Below are 25,526 nucleotides of genomic sequence, written 5' to 3'. Positions count from 1 at the left end.
ATAGCAACTTCTACTCTAGAAGAGATCAGTCGATTGCCATATTTTCTTTTCGCTCAATAGTTTTGGGTGTTATAGAGCTCATGCAAAGTGCCTTTGTATTTTGGTTCACTGACTTAAGGTGCTCTGTGAATTCAACTTATAAATAACTAATGTAGACCTTGTTTTGTGATTGAAATGAGGGGCAGGTCTAGCTGACCCTTTTGATTCTCAAGCCCCTAGTGATATAGATGATATTCATAACCCTTTTCAGCCTCATCCTGCCTGTGCTCTTTGAAGTAAACTATTATGTGTTGACATCCATGACCTATTCTTTGCTAGCTGTTCTTCAGCTCTAATGGACTTTGCTTATTCACAGAAGATGGCACCTCTCTTGAACTCTGTCTCATTTCATTTCTTTTCTTTTCCAGATATCTCTTAGTTTTTTTCCCCAGCATGTTCTAAATCGTTTTTGAATACCCTAAGTCTCTAATGTAGGAAATATTCTTAGTACTAAGGAATTTTGCTTTAAATTTGGTTTAATAGTGCTTTTTGCGCTTCCCCCACCCCATAGTATAATAGTTTTAAATGTCTCTAAATGAATATTTGGAAACCAATCTATCTTAACTTTTATTGTATTTCATATATTATTTCCTAAAAAGAGATTATCACATTTTCATCTGTATGTATAAACAAGATGTAATTTTATCAATTAACCTATTATAGAAGTTTTTTTTATTTTCTTCCCATTCTAGTTTCTCATTTCTGACTTCCATATTAGATTGTTTTTATTGACTTTTTAAAGTAATTATAAGAATGTAATCCAATATTTTATTCTGTCACAATAAAATATGTAACAATTATAATTCTAAGTCAATAATGCTATTTTCTTTATAGTGAATAATGTACTTACATGTCTGGTTCACTGGAAAATAGTCATGAAAATGAGTAAATGTATCCCAGTATTTTTTCATTGACCTTTTAGGTTACTCATATGTTCTGTCATATAAAAATTTGTTGTATATGTGGATGCAGTATAAATAATATGAAGCTTTTGAATCTATGAATTACATATTTTTATAAATGAGTTAACCCTTATACTTTGTTTAATGGAAATTCATTGATTGTGGTGAATATCATTTTTCACTTTTCAGCAAAGGTTTTAAGTTTTATGATTTTTTGTTAAATATGCTTGTAATATCTAACTATAAAAATATCTCTAGTCTCAATTTGCACATCTAGCAAATGGTCAGAATAATTAAAAGATATCTTGATAAATACTTCCCACCATAAGCAGTCAACAAAGTTTTGTCCTCATGCTAGCTCCATGTCATTCAAACTGTCTCCTTTTGTCTGCAATCAGAGGAGCCTTTTGTTACTGAAAAGATTCTTAGAGTGAGCTGAAGCACCATATTGATTTGTCTCTCATAGCTGTTTTCTTTAAGCTGGTTTTACTTTTTATCTTGCTGGGCTGTTTATTGTTTGACCAGTAATTTTATTTCTTTGTTCCCGTTCTGCAAGATCCTTTCCTCTTTTAAACTAATGTGGTAATAAGTGTTTGACGTGTAAGAGGAGTATTTCTGTTCATAAGAAGTGTAAATCTGTTTTATCAAGCAAAGAAGTATATTTAGGGATGAAGGTCAGCATAATTTCAACAAATTGCATGGTACTGTTGGAGCAAAGCTCCTAGTCCTTTCATACCTTACAAATGAGTTCCTCTTGGAGGTCACACTCTAAAGTCCAGAAAGCATAGACTATATTAGCATTCCATTTTCTTAGTGAAAATTAAATCTGCCAAATAATAGCTGCATCTTGAATATTAGAGAACAACAGCAGAAAGAAAACATTTATTGAAATTTTCTACGGGGCTATTCTGTTAATCATTTCACATATTTGATAGAATTCTCGGGTATCAAACCAACTCTCAGTCCCATTTGTGTTTTGTAAAGGTTATTTGATTACCACGGGCGTGTGCCTCCACCTCCCCGTGCAGTAATTCCACTGAAGCGTCCCAGAGTGGCAGTCACGACGACTCGCAGGGGGAAAGGAGTCTTTTCCATGAAAGGTGGATCGAGATCTACTGCCAGTGGGTCAACAGGCTCTAAATGTAAGTAAGGTCCTTCATTTTATTTCTCCTTAAAGAAGGGGGTGGTTAACTATCATTGCATGAATGCCTATATTCAATAAATTAACCAGATAGTTATGAAGGGCCTGCTATGTACAAAGTATTAGAAAATCATAAAATGGATAAGATATGGTCTCTGCTTTCCACCATACTGTGTTGCAGTAAGGGAGACAAACACAAACATGTCTAACGAAAACCCAGGACCAATTTGAAAAGTATTTTATCAGAGCAAATAACACTGTGCTCTCAGCTTAGCTTGTGACATATTAAAGTCCTGAAACATAATATGTTGCTTTTAATGAAGAAATCAATTTACTTCCAAAGGGAGTGCATAAACTGTCTTTTCAGAGAAGCATTATACAAAATTAGTTCATGGTTTGAATATTTGAGCAATTAAGAGAGGCAAACTATAGAAATGTTAAAAGCATAATTTACTATACAGTGATAAATTATTATGAGATATATGTATCTGAAAATATATTTAATGTCATAAAAAGTAAAATAATATTTGCATAGTTTCACATTAATTAGTAAAAAGCAGCGATACAAACTTTCCAACTAAACACACTGCTAAATTTTTATGTGGAGTGATTCAGAAAAAAATTTTATTTGTTGTTATTCCTAAGGATAACAAAATTTCCCATATTCCTTGAGATTGCCCTTTATCAGAAAGCGAACAAATAATGAACTGATCAATAGGTAAAAGAATAAACACATAGAGAAAGTTGGGAACACTATATTTCATTGATTGAAGTGACATTTGAGTGGAAACCTAAAGGATGTGAGGAAAAGAGAAAGTGAGCTTGAAGCTGTCAGAGACACAGCATTCTGTGGAGAAAAATTGGTCAGTGCAGAGACCTTAAGTTGAATAGTCAAGGAACAATAAGGAAGCCAGTGTGACTGCAACAGAGCTGAGCCAGTGAGGGAAAGTCTGGCTGGGGATCAGGTCAGAGAGTTAGACACAGGGCAAGTTCCAATGCAGCTTGATAAGCCACTGCAGAGACTTGGATTTACTCTGCATCCCAACCATTTAAGACAAGTAAGGCAAATACTATTATCCCAGTTTTATTGATGAGTAAACACAGAAAGTCATATAGCTAATTGATATAGTAGAGCCAGAACTAGAACCTAGGTCTCTTAGTTCTTATGCCCATATGCTATTTACTGTAGAACACTGCCTTTTATTTCAGCACTATACTGAGAAAGAATCACTATTGAAATACTTTGTTTTTACAAAACGCAGTTCAAGATGCAGGAAGGTACTGATGCTTCTGAAAAGGCTAAAGTTTATTATACTCAACAAACTTTGTGGACCTAAGATAACTTCAATAGCACATTCATAGATTTATGGATTTCTATGTAATTATGTATCCATGTATCTATTCTGTAGATAGGTAAATATGAATTCCTTTTTGAGTCTTAGTAACAAAAAAAGGAGTTTCTGCAGCAACTTGTTGGAGGTTAGGTCACCCCAATGTGGAGTATACACAAGTTTCTCTCTCTCAAAAAGTCTCCAAGTGTTGAAAATTTCAATGACTTGTTTCTTACATTGGAAAAAATAAACAATGAAGGGATTTTTATAGAAAGACAAATTGCCAAAGTCAGCTACTTGGAGAAATAATGTGAGGAGACTTTACAGTTTGTAACCATTACAACATGTAACATAAGAATTTATCCTTAAGTCCAATGGTAAATCACACATGAGGTTTAATTTCATCTTTTCTTTCTTTGTTTTGTGTGTGTGTGTGTGTGTGTGTGTGTGTGTGTAAGATGTGACAGTCTTGAGAAAAGGCTAAATCTGAAAATTGAACTAGTAAATACAAACTAGAGATGCTTTGAAAGAAATGTGGTGTGTTTTACTTTTTTGCAGCAATCATTCTTTGGAACTGTGCATCCTACAATATCTGTGTTATGCTGGAAAGATATAGATAAGCAATAGGTAGAAAGATAAATTATGTGGTAAAAAGATTTTGTAAGGACAATCAAGACAAATGATCATTTCAAATCTATTCAGCATATTATAATTATGTTAATTTTACTTAAGGTTTTTAAGTGCTGTATCTTTATTATATTGAAGTTAAATCAAAAGGAAATATTTCATATAAAACACTGGGGAAAATCACTTTAAAAGATTTATCCTAAGGATTAAATCTAAGCTTGGAGGTAGAATAGTCATGTGGCTTCCAGCATCAATAAGACAGCTCCAAGGGATTACTGCTGAGAGACAGACAAGCCACAGGCTATAGGTGCAACCCCAATAAGATACTTGAGTCGGGGAGCTTGACGGGCCTGGTTTACATAGTAGAGAAGAGGGGCTCCTGGGCCTCCTCCAAGCCAGCCCTGCAGCAGAGCTTCTGTGTAGTAGTCAATGTCATGGTCAGTCACATCAGAGATTACCCAGAAACAAGGGGCAGCCATGATGCCAGCCCCCTGTTATTACAGCAAGACAACAGATTGATCAATTCTATTCATTTCATATATTTCTATACATTTAGAGCTCAAGTCACAAAACTTAACTGTTGATTAGTGTTACTTTAGTGAAACATAAAAATGTATCTATGATTCACTGGGAAGCATAACTAGAATCATGATTTAATATTCTTTTTAGGAGCATATTGGCAGATTATATTATGTGTACATATATGTACATAAAATATATATGTGCATGTATAAATATTCATTAAATTTATAGTACTTGTTATAATTAGGTTGGTTTCTGGAAATAACAAAAGTTTCAAACTCAAATCACAAATGAAAAGTATCAGTGAAGTTTAAAATAGACTATGTTAATATTGATAGAATCTGAATAAAGATTTACTGAGGTATATATCTTACTCTTTTATTAATAGCTGTTTCCAGCATTTAATGGTTTGGCAAGTTCAGAAGAGGAAATTAATGTTATAGCTTGGATAATTTGTCATTTCTTATTTCAGAATTTGTAATATGACTGAATTCTGCTAAAGAGAAAACTATATAAAGAAAAATATATTAATGTGATAATTTACCAAAAATGAATACTGATAAGCATTTAAAGTGGATTGCTTTAAATAGATTGCCACTAGGTATTTCTGTCCCATTTCAAATCAAATTGAACTAAAACTATAATCAACTTGTCCTGTCCTGACATCATAGAGTCATAAAATAAATAAAATATGATATTGCAGATTAGTATTTTACGAAAGAGAAAACATGAATATCAGTGAGCTTTAGCTGTAGTTTCTTAGTGGAAAAATTGATGCCCTCTGGAAAAAAATATTCGATCATATCAATTTCTTTAAAGAATTAATTTAAATTCTAATGTCTAACAAGAAAGACTCTGGTAAGTTTGAATGCCTTTAGGGACTTGTCAATGCACTTTCAGTGACAGAATAGGTGACAAACTAATATAAATGCCCTGAAACATCTAACAGGAAATTAAAGACAGTTCAATTAAAGTTAAAATTGAGAATTTATCCCCAATGCTAAGAAGCTTTATGTTGGGTTCCTGCCCTCAAAAGTATGTGATTGAAATACAGAGATAAAGCATCAACCAGAGAAATAATATTAATACTCAGCAACATATCATTAAACATTCCCATCCATCCATTATCCTAGGCAAAGTATATTCTGCTTTAGAGATTTTTAAAGAGAGAAAGTACTATCAGCCGGAAAGGTTAGAGAAGGCTTAACAGAGAATTTTGAATTGAGTTTAGAAGAGCCGGTGCATTCAGAAAGGTAGAATGAGAGATACTTGCTTTCTGGGAGACAGGATCTGGGTGGAGAACAGAGGCTTTCCTGTCAGATTGCCTGGAGTGGAGTCTGTTTCACAGTATACTACCATGGTGGCCTTGGGGAAATCCTTTAACCCCTACATACCTCTAATTTCTACCTGGAAATTGAAAATAATATACTGTATATCCAATAGTTATTGTAAGAATTAAACTACTTATGTATATAAAATGCTTAGGCACATAGTAATGTTCAATGAGGTTATTGCTACTACTATTATTATTATAGCAGGTAGGAGCATGGAACATGTAATTGCTGCACCTAGAATCCAATAGTGCCTCAGCCATTTATTATGTGTGTTTTGCGGCAAGGTACTTGCTTGCTGTGCCTTAGTTTCCTCATCTATAAAATGGGAATGATAATCTTACTGCCTTCTCTGTAGAGCTGTGAGGATTAAATGAGCTAGCACATGTAGAGCTCTTAGAACAGTGTCAGCTAATATAAAAGTCTTAATAGATAATAAACTGTGATAGTAAAAATAATAACTATTATCTGAAGTAAAGATTTATTGCTAGGAATGTCAGTTAATAAACTGAGGACATTATTATTAAACAAGATATAAAATTGGGTAAAAGGATAATGAAAAACTGTGCAGAATATTGAAGGGTTTGGATTTCATGCAGGTCCAAGATAAAAAATTCTCAGCAAAGTGCTACCTGCTCAAAATGATATTTTAGGACATCTGTATGATAGGCGTCATTAGTTGGTGAGGGCTGTCATAACAAAGTACCATAGTTTGGGTGGCTTTAAATTTATTTTCTCACAATGATGGAGGCTGAAAGTTGGAGATCAAAGTGTCAGAAGGCTTGGTTCTTTCTGATTGCTGTGAGGTAAGGGTCTGTGTCAGTCCTCTCTCCATGTCTGGTAGATGACCATCTTATCCCCATGTCTTCACACTGTTTACTCTTCATGTGTCTTGTCTAATAAATTCCCTCTTCTTATAAGGACAAGTTTAAACCCTTCTATGTTACAAGGGCATCACCTGTCCTCTAACTTCAGGCCAGTTGTTCATTTTTTTTTATTATGGAACTTACACTCTTCTGCTTCATGTCGTAGTTATTTGTATGGACATCTAATCTTTCTATTTTCAATTACAAATTCATTCAAGTTGATTATGCTTTGCACAGATTATACTCAAACATTTGTGAAATGTGACATCACTATTATTTTTGCTTTTTGCATTTTACTTTTTGTCATACATTTTACAGTTGACTTTGAACCACATCTTTAAAAATGCTACAGCTCAGAGAAAATTAGTTACAGAATATGTTGCATCAGTCGGTGAAACAAGGGGACAAATTCTGGCCTACACTCCAGGGTCTAAGAGAAATCAGTGTGACGTGTATTTTCAAGTTATGTGATTTGAGATCTGCTACTTCTGTTACTTAGAAGGCCATTTTTGCTTGCTGAAATCTAAAGTATCTTTTCAGTCATAACTCAAAAACTATTCTTTTATGACTATTTTCACAATCAGTTATCATCAAAACTAATTTATCTTTTCTCTTTGCCCACATAGTTGATACAAGTTCAATTAATCAGCACCTAACACAGACAGGTACTAATTTTCCATTGATGAAATAGACATGAGCCCTGAGGAACTGATATTCCATAGACAAAATTGATGTGATCTTTCATTTTCAGGCACTTACTATCTGGTTGGGGGCAGGGGAGACCAGAAAATTTAAAAATGGGAGATAATTTTAATATCAAGTGACAGAAGATTTTTACTATTTCTCATTTTTTGTATTTTATGTTATAAGTATCATAATAAATTACTTACATATTTCTTTTCTGTCCCTAGTTATAGAGTCCATGAGACCAGGGAGGCAGTTCACCATGATGAGAAGTTCATGATGGGCAGTGGGGGGTAGGAGGGTAGGACCTAAATACCCATGGCTTTGACGTCAGGCAGCCCACTCTAAACTTGAATTATTGCCTCTTGGCTAAAGCAATCTTTTTAAAGAATATTTTAAAAATTTTTTTTAGAAACAGGGTATCACTCTGTCACCCAGGCTGGAATGCAGTGGCACGATTGCATAGCTCACTGTAACCTCAAACTCCTGCACTCAAGCTATCCTCCCAGCTCAGCCTCCTGAAGAGCTAGGAATATAGGCGCATACCACCATGCCTGGCTAATTTCCTTATTTTTTGTGGAGATAGGGAACTCAGCATGTTGTCCAGGCTGATCACAAACTCCTGGCTCAAGCAACTCTCCCGCCTCAGCCTCCCAAAGCACTGGGATTATAGGCTGAGCCACTATGCCCAGCCTGCTAAAACACATTACTTCTCTAATATTCACTGTTCAAATCCAAAAGTAAGTTTAACAATTCTGATTTGCATATTGGGAATAAATTAAATGATATACTTGCAGCTTCTAATGAAATGCAAGATGAACAGATGCAGATAGTAAGCATTTAATGAATATTTATTGAATAAAACCCACTCATTCTCCATTTCATTTTCTTTTTAAAAAATATAGAAATAATGGGTATAGATGTATGTAGGCATAAGTATTATGAATACATACATATGCATATATATGTAATTCCCTGTTCTAGGAAATTTCATCTATGGGGTGGGTGATAACCAGATGCTGCAATTTATTTTAGCAAAATACTTTAAAGTTTGGCTTTTGAAAACTATTTCTGAGACTAGCAAATTAGCCTCTTCATATTAAATTAGCTTTTAAAAAATTGTATTACGTATTATGTTACAAGGGTATCACCTGTCCTATAACTTCAGGCCAGTTGTTCATTTTCTTATTATGGGATATTTATGTATATATAAAGAAGGGGACAGATGGAAGCAGAGAAGAGGCATTGAAGTGATCATGATAAAGATTTCCAGAAACCTTCCTTTTCTTTTTCTGAATATTATTGAATTAAACACAGTGGTTCATTAATTCATAGTGAAGGAAATAACTGAAACTGATGATCATATTTTTCACATCAACTGAAGCTGCGTGACACAGTAAAAAGTGTAGAATTGAAAGTAAGAAAATCTAGGTTTCAGCCTAAACGCTTACCTGTGCATATCGCGTGACTTTGGGAAAATGCTGTACATCATCAGATTCTCAGATTCTTTATTGTTGAAATACTGTATTTAAAACTGATTTATAAATTAAGTGATATGCAAATATATTTCTTTGTTTTGGACATTCAAATAATGTATTAATGGCTGGGGAAAATAAAAATAATAACAAAATGTGATTTATTATCAAAGTCCACATGATTACAAACATTTTTCAGTTTTCTAAATAGTTGATAGGAAGCATGATATTGGTAAGGGAGGTTATATAATTATCTAGAGCAAGGTTTCAATAGTTTCACATGATCAGGATTTGGGGTCAGATAATTCTGTGGTGTGGTGTGGTGTGGGCTATCTTGTGCATTGTAGGATGTTGAGCAGACTAAATCCTCACTAGAAGCCAGTAGCACCACCCCTCCAAGTCATAACAAGCCAAAATGTCTCCAGAGACAGTAGAATCTCTCCCGCAGAGCAAAATCACCCTCTATTAAGAACCACAGATCTAGACAGTTAGCTGAAGCTTCTTTATTTACCCAGAATAGACTTGACCCAAAGATGATTAAAATAAATTGAAATATTTTTTACCACATAAGTCAGAAATGCACACATTTTTATATAGACAGATGGTATCATCCCATGTGCCTAATATTCTTTTTGGATTATATCTCACGTCACAGCAGAAGGCACAATCATTTTGTCAACTGTATCAGAATGTAATAACATTTATCATCAAATCAATGACCTGTATAGAGAGCGCAGATCTGAAATGACTTAATGTGACTTCTTTTTTAAAATAAAAATACTACAGTAATAGTGAGGCAACCTGACTTCTGTTTCTCTAGTGTTCTTCTTGCCTAAAAATAAGCTAAAGTAATTTGTCCTAGGAACTTTGTAATTTTTTTAATTTATCACTTTGCTGATTTTGTTTGGTAATTCTAAATTCAAGCCCTATAATCACTCATAAAAAAATAAGTTGTCCTCAACAAAACAACCAAAGATTTTTATTATGACAGCATGTTTGCTTTTGTGTGTGTGTGTGTATATATATATATATATATATATATATATTTTGAGACAGAATCTCACTCTGTCACCCAGATTGGAGGGCAGTGGCACGATCTTGGCTCACTGCAACCTCCGTCTCCTGGGTTCAAGCAATTCTCTGCCTCAGTCTCCCAAGTAGCTGGGATTACAGGTGCATGCCACCATGCCCAGCTAATTTTTGTATTTTTAGTAGACATGGGGTTTCACCATATTTGTGTATAATTTTTGACAAGTATTTTCTGTGGTAAAATTTATCTAGAGAAAAAGAGCAAAAGATATTTTTCCTGTGAAGATAGTATTACCAATGTCTTCTAAAATATCTCTGATGTATGTATATACACTCACCTACTAGAGAATAATAGTAAGCAAAAATAGGGACAATATAATTCACTGTGCAGTAGAGAAGTTATTAACAGGAGGGGAAAAAGTAGAAAACAAAAGCAGAAGAGAGTTAGAAAGAGCAGTACATGAGAGACAGAGGAGGTTCATTCCAGGCATTCCATCCAGAAACCAGATGTAATAGCACAAAACCATAGCCCATATATAGATAGTGACTCTGCATAAAGAAAAGTAGAAAGTGGACTAAGGCCAATTGGACCAAGTAAGGGGCAAGCCTTCTCCCAAGGACAGCACTGAGATATTGAAGTGTGATGAGGAAACGACTTCTACAATTGCTCAAGAGGCAGCCAAGATTATATGTAGAGCCTGCTTTGCAGGACCTAGATGAGCATTTGCTGCCCGCCCCCCCTCCCCGATTCTAAGAGAGGAACTGAGCAGCCTGCATAGGGTTAGAGACTCACTTTAACATTTCCTGGTAGGTCCAGGAAAGAACTGACAGAATCTCTCCAGATTTCTGTGTTACATTTGAGCATTGTTTCTTGAGTAACATTAACTTATTAGACCCAAATTCCATAATAATCCAGCTGAGATCTGAAAGGTGTTCTTTCAGTGCTAGACATGAGTCTAGACTTAAACGAAACCTTGGCTCCCTGGAGACTTCTAAGTTCCAGCCAGATGAGTCTGTATTTCCAATTGTTTTCTAATGTAGGTTCAATAAAGTAGAGTAGTAGTGGTTTATTGGTTTATGTTTTTTAAGGCAATACATAAATTAAAATTAGTCAGCTGCCATTCCTGGGCTAAGGAGTAGCTCTAATTGCTAAGAAATATATTCTGTTAGTTTTCAGCCATAGTCTTATTTCTCCTGCATTGAAATCTAATGTTATAAGATAAAATATTTTCTATTAAATTTGATACATTTAAGTAAAACTGCATATGCCTTCATCAAAGGAATGAGTACCACTCTTCAAAGCAGAATCAATTTGCAATTGTGACAGATGATGTTTCTGAAATTTAGCTGCAATTCCACAATGGTACTTTGATGTCTTTGAAGTAATTGACATGAGGAGTGATTCTGTATTTTACACTGTTCTACTACTTTCAGTTTAGTCATTCATCAGAGGGATACTCCAGAGGGCCCATGCTTCTTGCAGTTTTTATTTTGCAAACAACTTTGCATTGTAAATAAAAGTCTGCTTTAAAAAAAAAAAAATCTGATTTTACAATGGGAAAAGTTTTCTCATTTTTATATAAAAATCTGTTCTTCCCTTGAGACTTAGTGTTTATGATCCATAATATATCATGTATACTATATCATTTCTTAATTGACAAATAGTTCTATTTTAAGCAACATAGATTGCATTTTTTTATTTTTTCAAAAAAGTCTGAAGACTAAAGAATCAAACTAAACACTCTAATTCCCTCAGAAATTTCTGGGGAATATCTAGTCCGAGATTATTAGGAACCAGAAGGAAAAGAGACAGAAGAGAAATAGACTGGAATCAAATAAGCGTCCAAGATCTTGAAACTTGGCTCTTGACTGAGGTGTGAATACTGCCAGTCCACCTAATAAAAGCTCGGAGGCAGGTATAGCTGTTCCATAGTGATAGTTTTAAAATCTTTCATTTCTGATTGTTGTGGATTCAACATATTTCTAAATTCCATTATCCATTTGCATACCCTTCAGTCAAAAGATTTAGGATTAAATGCTCACGTCACTGAGAATCCCTATTTGTAACTGGCAAAATAATACAGTGTTCCAGGGTCACTAGAAGTAATGAAAAGGTGATAAAATTGAAATGGGTTTCAGAAAAATAAGAACAGTGCAGTAAACTTTTTACAAATATAAACATATTTCATTTAAAGCATTGTCTTTGAAATATGAGATTGTTCTTTCCTTAAGCCTTTTTGCCTTATAAAATAATTACTGTAGTCAACAGTAGGCTATTTATTGTTGTTTTTAACATCCATACTTGGCAAAATGAAAAGTTGCCAGTCTTATGTTAGTCCCCGCTTGTTTTCTTTGAAATGATACTAAACTCTAAAAATCTAGAATGGGAACCACTACTATTGAAAATATCAATGGGAACTTCAGTGATTTTCCTTTTCATCAAGCCCAGGGCTTAGAGGAAGGCATGCACAACTCACTGCCTGTTTTTTTTTTTTTTTTTTTTTTTTTTTTTTTTTAAAAAAAACTGAAGCTTCATAGCAACTTTGAGGGAGCTGGAGTTTTCTCGCATCTAAGACATTTTATTTAAAGGATAAATTGTATATCCTGGTTTCCATCAATTTCCAAGGAGCTGGATTAAAATATCATTGACTGCTAAAATATATATTACAACGTAGTTCCTCAAAGTTGTATCCGTTATGATTTCATTATTCCTTCATCTGAATCCCTCTCACATTGAAGATTTACTCTATTTGCTAAAATTTAATTTAGCATCATTTGGTTATTTTATAAAATATTTCTAAATTCCATTATCCATTTCCATAACCTTCAGTCAAAAGATTTAGGATTAAATGCTCATGTCACTGAGAACCCGTATTTGTAATTGGCAAAATCATCTGGTATTCCAGGATCACTAGAAGTAATGAGAAGTTGATAATATTGAAAAACATCCTATGTGATTGGACACAGACTTGAGAAAATATGGGGTGCCTGTGAGTTGGGTCCTAGGTGAGTTATGGTGCATTTGATGCTCTGCTGTTTTCTTCCTTCTTTCTCCTTTCCAGTGAAATCAGATGAGTTACAGACCATCAAGAAAGAATTAACCCAGATCAAAACTAAAATTGACTCCTTGCTAGGGCGCCTGGAGAAGATTGAGAAACAGCAGAAGGCGGAGGCAGGTAAGTGAAAAGGATCTGTGATCACAGACAGGTCAGAATTGAACCAGTGAAACATTGTCAATCACAGAGGCAGTACAGGGTCAGAAAGACACTGGTTGAGTTTAACAGCGGTTAATACAGATATGCCAACAATATCTTTAAGCCAAGAGTTGCAATAATAAAATATGATTTTTTTCTTTTAGAGAACATGAACCAATTTTTCTAAGATTCATACTAAAAATAAAAGGCAAGGAAAAGTGTTTTGATGGAATAATCAGCACTAGTTGAGTCACAATTGAGTTTGTCTCAATATCAAGTAAGCTTTCAGAAAATCAATTAACAGAATAATGCTATCAGGCTAACATAATATTCACATATAATTAAATTAACTGCAGCAAAATTTGATAGGTTTCAACAATTATTATAATGCCCCACTCCTGCCTTTGCTGCCACCCTGAAACACTTCAGTAGCCAAGTTCAGGAACCTCAAGACTAAGAGCATGTGCCTGGCTACCCACAGGCCAAGTTATTTGATTACGTGTTTTACAATTTAATAGCCTCTATCTTTTGAATTGTCAGCCCTGACCCAGCTCCTTTCTAGTACAACTCTAATGCTCTTTTCATATGGCTACAGATATTTTTTAAGTCACAAGTATATGAGAACTGGTATAAACTAAGAAGTAGGCCACAGTTTGAAAAGTGTGTTCTACAAGGCTTTAGATGCCTCTGAAGCCTCCTTAGAGTTAAGATGGGGATTAGGAAGAGACCCAGTAGGTAGCTAGACTTATGTTTCTTCAAAACCCAGCCCTTGCTCTGACCAGTGTCATTTCCCTGTATCTGTTCTAGATACTGGCATTCAATATAAGACTTAATTTGCTGGAAGAGTTCCACTTCTTATAAAACAAATAAATAAAGTGTGAAAGCCCTTGATAAATTTGGCCTCTTCATTTTGCAGATGAGAAAACAAAGCCTCAGAAAAGTAAAGTGATTTTCCTAGATCTGTATATCTAGTTAGTGATAGACCTCTGTCTCAAACACACAGGAGCCTGTCAAAAACTGACAGTGGCTTGTAACTGAATTTAATGCCTTTTCCCATTTACAGCCCCAATCTCAGGTTCTCCCCAGGGCTTTGGTCCAGGATTTCACTGAAGTAAGGCTATCTGGGTAACACCTAAATGATAAGAACTCATGGGGACCTAGGGCCCCTGAGCTACCACACACAGGAGCCTGTCAGTTTTTTGACTCTTATCACTGAGGTGAGTGTTGGAGCTTACCCTTGGTGGTGAGCCATATAGGGCTCAAGAATGAAAATAAGCAGATTTGAGATGGTAGTGTAGCATAATGGATGACAGAAATAAACTCTGGTTCAAATCATTACATACCACATACACAGTTTTCTCATTTATAAAATGATACTGATGGCTGCCTCACATGGTGAGTAATGAACAAAGTAGCATATGTAAATTATATAGCACAGAGTTAAAAATATAATCATTGGAGTTATCAAGGATTAGAAGCAACATACCCATGTACAGGCAAATGGACATTTCCTCGTACTTTCATACAGCCCATTTTTAAAAAACACAAGCCATGTACCTAGCACATGGTCAACTCACACTAACACTTGTTAAGGTAGATGAGTAATGATAGACTAAATGGAATCTTTCTTAATTAAAAATTTCTATTACAAGTGTATTTTCTATTCAGAAAAGGTACACTGCCTATACTTTTTAATAAAAAAATTTTAGATTTTAGAAAGTTTTTACATGCTGTCTATGGCACTGAGGTGTTACTGTAACTGAAATATTCTGTGATGTTGCCTAAATCAATATTTCCCTTTGAGGAACTCTGTAAAATTCATTATTATGTAAAACAACCCTTACAGCAAAGGACTTTGATAACCAATTTGCACTTCAGTTTAAAGGATTATGGAGAACTCATTTAAATATAAATCACCTCAAAGAGAAAAATGTGATCCTTATTCCATCATAATATACCTTCAGTTTCCTGCAATGACTAATACCTTCCACATATCTTTTTGGAAGATCATTGAGAAATGTAACACTAAAATTCAAAGCTTGCATCTTTTTTTCCTGAGATGTCACTTACTTTTGAACATGTTTAACCTTTTCCAGTCATGAGACAGTTGCTTTTAAAATAATAGACTTCGTCCTTTGATATTTATGTCTTTCTCTTTAACTTTTTATGAAGAAAATGAATTAATTTGTAACTCCATTCTTTTAGTAATTGTTTCCTGAATAGTGTCTGTATTTATAGAGATAAAAGATAAATGTTTTATACATTTTACCATATTTTCTTTATGAAGAGAAATCAGGGTTGCCTGGAAGGAATTAACACTACCTTACGGAAAGTTGAGTGAAATGCACTAAAACTCACTTTAAAATGCTCATTGCCTCCCTATTCAAGGGGACAGTCATTATAATGCTTAATTAGTTGAAAGCTAATTACTTGGTAGCTAGCATTTACTCTTCATTATTACTCTTTCATAAATTTCTCACTCCTAATTTACTATTAGTTATTTGATAGTGAAATTTTCCAGCAGAGAAGTAATGGCAGGAAGGAGATGGAGAATCGGAAAGTGTGGGGAAGGACACACAACATGGGCTGTGCCTGAGGTCAAGTTCCATAGTATCTTTTTTTTTTTGAAAGTAAACTCCTAAGCTCTCAGTACATTATTTAGGATTTTCTATACCTTAAATTGCTCAAATAGATGTGTGTGTGGTGTCCTGTCATTTGAAATTATTAAGTTCCTCAGAACAAGATCATATCTTCTCTTCTCTAACTCTGCCCAACACCATGTATTATGTACTGGGCACAACTTAGCAAGTCATTTAACTCTCTCAGGTCTCAAGACTTTCAAATGTAAACTAGAGGAATGGGTTATGGCCTCAAATGTATATTCCAGCTTCTAAAATTACGATTAGTGTGCATCCACCATGCATATATTATTTTTTCCATTACATCACACAACTTCTTTGGGGATATAGTGACTATGTAGAATATAGAAAACCAGAATTAACACTTAAAATCAGTTTGGCCAGCAATTTTGCCTCATTCTTAGATAATTCTTTTAAAAGAGCTACATATAAGTTGCCACATATGCATAGCACAAATTACATGCTTTACACAAAGATGTTAAGTGACCAAAAACAGTGAAAGGCACAAGAAGGAAAAGTAAAGACTGGGTATCATGCAATGGGCACAGTTACTCCATGGGTAACTACATTTTTATTTAAAAAAAAATTACATTTCAAGTGCAGACTTTCTGAAGTCAAAAGGCAATTAGACATTATTTAGTTCAATTTTATTCTCCCTGTTATGCCTGATACATAAGCAGCCAAATCTGACTGGGACAGTTCCAATGATAACATTGGGATGTTAGACCTAAGCCTTAGAGAGGTTACAAATAGGAGTCCCACAAGATAAATTCATCCTACCCATATGTTCGGTATAAGAGATGAAGTTTTCAAAAATAAATTAATGTCAAAAAATTGGAATATTGTAAATAAATTTCAAAATTTGAGTTTTAAAACTATTGAACTTTTCAATACTGCTACTCACTCTATCACTCTATACATGGCATGCACTTTTCAGTTTGCTAATATCTTTATCCAGCCAGTTCACATATTTATATTATTGGTCCCTGTTCACATTTATGTCTGAGACTCCTATTGTAGGTCTTCCTTACACTGAGCCAAAATGTATTTTGCTTTCACTTGGTTCAGTTATCACTTTTATGTTCTCTGTAAAGAAACTTAATGTCTAATTCCTTGTGATACAACAGTCAATTAAGTATTTAAAGAGAGTGGCTCACGCATGTAATCCTAGCACTTTGGGAGGCTGAGATGGGTGGATCACTTGAGGTCAGGAGTTCGAGACCAGCCTGACCAACATGGTGAAACCCCGTCTCTACTAAAAATACGAACATTAGCCAGATGTGGCGGCACATCTGTAATCCCAGCTACTAGGGAGTCTGAGGCAGGAGAATTGCTTGAACCCGGGAGGTGAAAGTTGCAGTGAGCTGAGATAATGCCACTGTACTTCAACCTGGGCAACAGTGAGACTCCATCTCAAAATATTTAAAAAATAAATTAAAAAATAAATTAAAATATATATATATGATATACACATATATATTTTTTAAGGGAGCTATAAGTATTCTCACCCCTCCAAAACCTTTGAACAGAGAGTTGATATCATTGGCCTGTGGGTATTCATCTTAACTACATTCAAATTTTGATCACAGCATCTTAGAGGCCTTTTTGGTCTAGAGAAATATCAACAGTTCCTGCAGTTGCTTCTCATTTAACTTGGTTTTGTACCTTAAACTATTGCCATCTCTCTTCTCCAGTCATTATGTAGTCTGTCAACATTACATTGCTCAGAATGGAAAGTGTTGCTCCAGATGTAATCTGACTGCTGTAGCCTGTAACATGACTACTATTTCTGTTCTGAATACCTTACTGCTTTCATTGATACTTCAGATGTGGTGATGCTTCTGGTTACAGATGATGAATTAAACACAAGAATTGAGCAGTGTTCTCCCTTGAAACTGCATTAAAAATAAGGATAGGGTTTGGCAGCTGGACAGGAGGTATACCTAATTTAGCACATCCTAGAAATCCAAGTCCAATTTTGATCACAAACTCCCAAAAAGTTCAGAATTCAAGGCATCATATTCCTCGGGAAAAGAGGACATAAACAGTTGAAAGTCTGTTTAGGAAACAGATTCTTATGTCCCAACTATCTCTGCTGCACTTTGAAAGAAGGCTGGAGAAGTTTCCTCTAGAGAAGGTAAAACAGTGGGTCTCAGGGCTGGTAGATGACAAGGAAACTTGAGAGCACTTAAAAGCAGTTGGGGGTCCAGGCGCGGTGGCTCACGCCTGTAATCCCAGCACTTTGGGAGGCCAAGGTGGGTGGATCACGAGGTCAGGAGATAGAGACCATTCCTGGCTACACAGGTGAAATCCCGTCTCTACTAAAAATATTAAAAATTAGCCGGCGTGGTGGCAGGCGTCTGTAGTCCCAGCTACTCAGGAGGCTGAGGCAGGAGAATGGCGTGAACCCGGGAGGCGGAGCTTTCAGTGAGCCGAGACCCCGCCACTGCACTCCAGCCTGGGCCACAGAGGGAGACTCCACCTCAAAAAAAGGGCAGGGGGGGAAAGTTTCTGTAACTACTGTAGAAATGCCACCTTCTCCCTGACTCAGCTACCAGAGCACTGGCAGGACACTAGAAGAGTCTTCAGTTGGGAGCATGAGTAGCCAAAGAGGAAAGACTTAAAGATGCTGATATAGGATCAGCTAAGGAAGCACTCAGCCAGTCCACCTACAGAGACAGTATCTCTCTATACTTACAAAGTTGTCAATCAATATTTTAATACTGTTAACGTGAACAAATAAGAATCACCAGATGAAAGAACACATTTAACATAATAAGCAAATGCCAAAAAAATCAGAGGAAACAAGCATATACAGGAAGAATAAAACTTCAAAAAGAAGGGGAAAAAAAAAAAACACTGACTAATACCCTCAGAGACATGAGAAGATACTATAATAAAAACATAAAATTATAAAACTGAGTATTCAAAGGGCTGATAAAAGAGCTTTTAGAAATTAACATATGATAGCACAAATAAATAATACAATGATTGGAAGACAAAATTGGAGAAACTCTCCCAGAAAATATGGAAAAAAAAACAGAAATGGAAAATAGGGGAAGGATATGAGAACTAAAGGATGAATATCTGAATAAGCTTAAGTTTCAGTTTTCATATTTCATCTCTATTCAATCTGAGTTGGGTTTCAGTTTACCTATGTGGGAACCCAAGGCACAGGAACCATCTCAGCCTAATGGCCTTCCAATTAACTATTTTGATATACCCTTTCTCTGAGAAGTACTAAAAAGAGTACTTCACCAAAGCACGGTGATAAACCAAGAAAGAAGAAAAACAGCCTTCCTAAAGCATGGACTCTAAAAGCAACAAACAAAAGGAATTTTCAAGATAGAGGTAACAGAGATGCTAGGAGATGAGCTGTGCAAGAGATCTGGAAAGAAATGAGTCCAGGTCAGAACTGCTCAAAAGCTCTGGGATAGACTTTTTAAGACATCAAACTTGATGAAATAGCTACTGGGTGGGAAAGAGGATTGGTTAAGAAGGAGGAGTAAGTTTGCATAAGTACATAAAGAGAAGCACCTAGAGAACTAAGTTTTAAAATGTGAGGCAGTTTTTAATTCTAGAGAAAATAAAATACTCTGCAGGAAAGAAAAATTATTCATCCTGTGCTAACAGCTTAGCTGCACGAAGTACTTTCATAGTAAAAATTATGTAAAAACTGAAAATTTATGAAATCCAATTTACAATGTGATTCTCTAGAGAGATGGGAAGTGAGTGGGGATTGTAGGACCAAGAACTGAATCCTCAGCTTCCTAGGGATAATGTCAACAGATAGTGCATAAAACTGATTGAGAAGTAGCAATATAAACATTATTTAGAGATAGGAGTGCGTGTATTTAAAAGATTCAGCCAATAGGAGTGCGTGCATTTAAAACATTCAGCCAAGTGAGTGGAAAGCCTTTAAGGAGCTGGAAATGGTGAACAGGTAGGAACAAAACGCTGCTGTTTTTCACAGCAAGCTTGTAGAAATATTTGAGTACAAAAATTAAATATTTTAAAGAAGTTCAATATAAGGCAGAGGAAAGACATTGAGTTGTCTTTAGCAACTAGATCAAACCTTTCAACTGCTTACTGGAGTGCTTCCTGTAGCTATCCATCAGTTAACTGTAAAGGCAAGATTGCCCTGAACACTTATTAAAAGCAGCAAGGAAGGCTTTATTCAAGACTATTGCAATAGGAGATAAAATTGAACTAGACTCTGCAAAAATAAAAGACAGGATAACATTTTTAATGCTAGAATCAGCTAAAGGCAAGCAGATTCTTGAATGCTGGAGCAAGCTAATGGAAAAGTATTGGAGGATGTTGGAGGAGGAGATTTGGTCACCATCTGTGTTTGCTAATTAGCCCTTATTAAAGTTAGGCTGCTACTCTCCCAAGGAGACTGGAAGACAATGGCCCTATCTTATTCAATGATAACATGTCAAAGAAATAGCTCCTGAATCTTAAGAAAAATATTCCTGGGTTACAGAAAATTTGCCTCTCAAATGGGCAGAGAAAGAATTTACAATTGCAAGTTTGTTAAAGCAAACACTCTAAGGAAAGGATGCTCCAGGGCCTATGGTCAGGAAGAAACCTACCTGTAGTTGTCAAGTCAAGGGGAATATTGAAGCCATCTTGGGAATAACTGAATCACAGTCTTTCAAAATTGAATTCTTTCTCCTCATTTTCCTACCTAGATATACTCCTCTGTACCCTATAAAATTGCCAGTCTCAACATTATCCTCTATTCCTACTATAGCAGTGTTGCCAAATCTTATACCTTTGGTATATTTTTACCCCACCCCTTCTATTTTCCTAAAGATACACCAATACCCAAACCCTCATCATCTCTCATATGTTCTGTTGCATTCACCTTATTTTTTAAACAAATTTATTGAGGTATATTTTACATAGAATAAAATTTACTCATTTCAAGAGTATAATTCAATGACTTAGTACTTTTACTAAGTGACACAACCATCACCACAAATCAGTTAGGATATTTTCATCCTCCTAAACATCACCTTTTAGTTGGCCTCCACTTCTGATTTGTTTCCTCTCCAATTCATCTTCCTTGTGGAAAACAGATTTACATTATCTAAGGTCCCAGACAGGAATAAAACAAAACTAGGTTCACATCACACTAGAGACCTAGTTTAACTTACTAGCTGAATGAAATTTGGGAAAGTCCTTACAAAACCTATTAAATGGAGAAAATAATATCTCCATTAAAACCATTATTATATTTAAATAAACACAATTATATCAATAATTTTTAAATGATTTATGTTGCATTTGTGTCATCTCAACAATCTTGAGTATTTCATGTGAACAACTTTGACGCCATTTCCTCCAAAAATGTACTTACATAACTAATATATTCATCTAAAAACAGTCTATGTAATTTTCCTGATGTTCATTTATGTGGTTGATAGTAATACCATCCATAATAAGTTGCATTTTTCTAAATGGCATTTATTGGAACCATTGAGTTAAATTCATACTATATTCAAGTGTTGTAATATAAAATTTTTCTTAAAATACAGTTTATACTAGTATGCAAAAACAATGATTCAAGGATACTAGCTTGGCTCTAGTGAATAATGTGACTGTTTTTGTATCAACATTCTTTCCAACCATCTGCTAAGTACAATTCAGCTAGCAATTATCTAGCAATTAAGGCAGCATGTCAAAAAACTTAATTGCCAACTCAACCAATTTTCATAGTTATATTAATGATAATAGCTATGCAGCAAACTCAATTTAATAAAAATGCTTTGAACATAAATCTCAACAATTCTAACTTGTTTTCTGAATCATAGATAGCTTTTTGAAGTAGAGATGAGATGTGCAGAAAAAAATATTTGAATATGAGGATTGGAATGTAATATTAAATTCTTTCCTTTCATGGCTTTTTAAAGCCTTAGGCATTTTCCCTTAACAGAAATATTTACCTGTAATTTATACTTCTTTTCCTTTGATAGTCATTGTTTAGCTAACTACAACATGTGCCCCTAACTAAACAGACTTCTTCATTCTTAAACTTAAAATTGGTTATTGAAGAGATTCGAAGCATTCCCTTGGTATGTCAGATTAGGCCTTCTTTTTTAAGAGATATATAAGAAAACAGCCAAGGTTATAAGATTAGGAATTTTAAGTTGGAATTCCAGCTCTTGCACTTCTTACTGTGTGACCATGAGCACTTATTTGTTCCTCAGTTTCCCCATGCATAAAATGATAAATAAGCCTACATTGCAGTGTATTTCAAGGACTAAAGTTAATGAATCTTACATGGCGAGCACTTCATAAGCACTCACTAACTTGTAGCCATTATAAACCTTTTTGTTGTAATCCATAATGTAGGTGTCTTAGAGGTGTCTTTTAGACATAAGCTGCTGGCTTTTTGGCTTCTAATCAACTCTTTAAAAAAAAATCTGATACTCATTTCTCTGTTCACAAAAGAAATGCTATGGTCATCCATCACTCTGACTTAAAGAAACCAACAGACTCCAAAATATGTTAGTGTTCGAAGGCAGCGCTCCTCCAATAAGCACTGGAAGACGTCACATTTCATTGTTCTCTTGAAGACTTGTCAATATAAACACAAACAATTTTCTTCTCAGAAAATTTCACACCTCACATTTTAGTTTGACTTTGTGGTATGGGATTGTTATGTAGAATGTGGCAAGGAGGTTTTTCAGTTTGTTTGTTTGTTTGTTTTAATCTTGGATTTATATTTTTGTTACCACTGTATGCAAAATTCAGCAGCCACTTTAACTAAAAAGAATTTGACACATTTGACATTTATTTTCATTAGTTGATTCCACAATTCATTAATACATTCAGCAAACACTTAATTTGTGATTAAGGGTCTGAGTTAGCCACCAGGTAAACAAAGATGAATAACAAAAATGTTTCTGCCCCAAAGAAGCTTTAGTGGCAGAGAGAGAAATGCACATACACGCAAACACACATACACACTCACACACTCACATTGACAATAAAGAGTGATGACTAGAAAAATAACTATGCAAATAAAGAGAACTGTATAAAGTTAAGAATAAACTAAACAACATTACTCATCTCTAAGAAAAGTAAAATTAGATAATTATTTATAAAAAAAAGAACAAGTTGCTTTATCTCTATTTCAGCAACATAATTACTGAATCAAAACTGCCTATTAAACTGTGAACCAACAGTTTAATAAAGAAGATGTGCTTTCATGTGTGATTTTATTCATGGAACCTATCATTGTTTAGTGATTATAATATTTCCCATTGAGATGACAAAAGCTATGTTCACTACCTATTACTAAAGCACAGGCTGATTGTATTTGTTAAACTCCTATGAATCAATTACCATTATAATTAAAGCTTTTTTTTTTTGCTCAACTCAGATAATGACTTCTAAGCATTTAGCTTTCAAGTTAATGATTGGATGATGAGAATAATATATAAGATTTTTTGCAATGAACTGTATTAATATACCCCTGCCTTTGAAATACATCAGAATCACATGTATGTTGTATATTAATGCAAAAAATAGAGTAACTGTGTCTATGTACTATGTACTGTATTAGTTTATTCTCATGCTGTTAATAAAGACATACCCAAGACTGGCTAACTTAAAAACGAGGTTTAATGAACTCACAGTTCCATGTGTCTGGGGAGGCCTCACAATCACAGCAGAAAATGAAAGGCACATCTTGCATGGCAGCAGGCAAGAGAGTGAGAATCAGGAGAAACGGGAAACCCCTTATAAAACCATCAGATCTTGTGAGACTTATTTACTAGGAGGAAACCACCCCTATCATTCAATTATCTCCCACAGGGTCCCTCCCACAACACGTGGGAATTATGGGAGCTACAATACAAGATGAGATTTGGGTGGGAACACAGCCAAACTGTATCAGTACTAGACTATGCCTGTCTAAACATAGAACTAAAAAGGCCATTTTGAAACCAAAATTCAAAATAATCTTTGTAGTGCCTGATTCTTAATGATCAGTAGGGGTGAATAATTTTGACATGGGAAATGTGTCTATAGCAATCAAGAAATAAATATAGATTCAACTCAAGAACTGTTTTGAACCTGTTATAACACGTTTGTGTGGTCTTTGCAGTCTAAAAAACACATTCACATCTTTTTCTTCATTAGAGCACACAGCAATTCTCTGAAATAGATGTTATTTTCATGCTTACCTTTTAGAGAAGAAAACCACAATTAATAGGACTAGTAATTAGCAGAAGTATGGATCTCAAACTCTATATCCTTCCTGATACCTTACCTCTTCATGTGCAAGGCATTTAGTGAGGGCTACAGAGCACAACAAAATGTTTTGATAACTGACTTGTATTGTGCTTTTCAGTTTACAGAAGATGAACCTCTATATCATCCCCTTTTAGTGTGACAACGATCTTCTGAGGCAATAGCTCAAATTTCCAGGAAGCTTAAACACTAATGAAAAGATAAGAAAATAGAACTAACTATAAGACAGCATTTGATCAGGGCCTTGGTTGATCAAAGAGGGAAAGATTACATTCAGCTGGGAAGATCAGGAAAGTCAGCTTTCCTGATACAAGCTGAAACAAATTGATATATGAAGCCAGATGAGGACTATGCATCTTTAAAGTCGGGTCCTACAGGGGTCCTTTGAAAATCTGCTATGCTTCCTTGGCCAGAGATCTTCTAGAGAAAAAATTATATATATATATGTGTGTGTGTGTGTGTGTGTGTGATATAAATAAATTATATATATTATATATAAATATTATATATATATCACACACATGTATATGTTACTTTCAAAATCAAAACATAAGCGTTCTCAAAAACCAAATGTTTCTGGAATCATGAGAGAAGAAATGGATATGCTAGGCCAGTTGAATTCCTCATATTTGTCAGTCTTAAGCAAAAGTCCATTTATGTGTTGTAACAAAAAGATAAACACAATAATCTAACATTGAGAATGTTTGGTTTGATAAACACAATAACCTAACATTGAGAACGTTTGGTTTTAAAAAAATTATAAGATTCAAAGCATTTTTCACTGCATAGAATTATAAGAATCCCAAATTTCTATTTCTCCCTCTTTCTTGAGGTACCAGCACCAGGTCTTGAAAGCTAGGGCATTTCAAACAAGTGGAATGGTGACATACAGTGGCAAGAGGTGAGGGGTTTAGATGATATGTACAAAAACCTTTTTTAGGAGGAAGAGTGGGGGCCAAAACCAGAGTAGCCACCTCCATCGTGCAGTCAAAGGATCAGTGATAGGAGAGGCAACAGAATAGAACAAGAGATGTGATTATTGGTAGAGGACTCAAAACTGTCCAGTGCTCGAGCTAGTCGACCTATCACATCGTTTTCTCAGTGGAGCCTACTCATAGATGTGTATGTGGGTTGACCTAGGTTGCAGATCTAGAATTGTAGAGCACAATGAATGATATCTGGAAGGAAAATGAGAATAAAACCTAGAAATATTCAGTAAGAGTAAAATTGAGAGTGTTTTTGGTCTTTCTTGCCTTATTTACCTTCCTTTTAATTCAGACAACTGAGTCTTCTCTAGATTAAACAGATTTTTTTTCTTTAACTCACTTCTACCTTCTTAAATTGGATAATTTTCTGTATTTAGAAAAAATCTTGGTTATATTTTACAATAACCACTTTATAGTCTTCACAGGACTTTCTGTGCTAAATGCTATATAGACATTAGGAAAAATGGGAAGAATTTATATACCATACTTCCTTCC

General features: G+C 34.8%; 1 protein-coding gene across 6 annotated transcripts in view; it reads left to right on the top strand.

The window, feature by feature from the left end:
• Positions 1-25,526, top strand: part of RALYL (RALY RNA binding protein-like) — a 764,437-nt gene that overhangs the window by 703,128 nt on the left and 35,783 nt on the right. For all 6 annotated transcript variants that reach the window (XM_011995651.1, XM_011995653.1, XM_011995654.1 and 3 more), the window contains 2 exons: positions 1,926-2,083; positions 13,010-13,123. In XM_011995651.1, the coding sequence (XP_011851041.1) occupies positions 1,926-2,083; positions 13,010-13,123 (272 nt within the window). The remainder of the gene's footprint in view (positions 1-1,925; positions 2,084-13,009; positions 13,124-25,526) is intronic.

This window comes from Mandrillus leucophaeus, unplaced genomic scaffold, assembly GCF_000951045.1.
Source record: "Mandrillus leucophaeus isolate KB7577 unplaced genomic scaffold, Mleu.le_1.0 Scaffold494, whole genome shotgun sequence".
Lineage (NCBI taxonomy): Eukaryota > Metazoa > Chordata > Mammalia > Primates > Cercopithecidae > Mandrillus > Mandrillus leucophaeus.
This window is presented reverse-complemented; position numbering and strand designations above follow the sequence as displayed.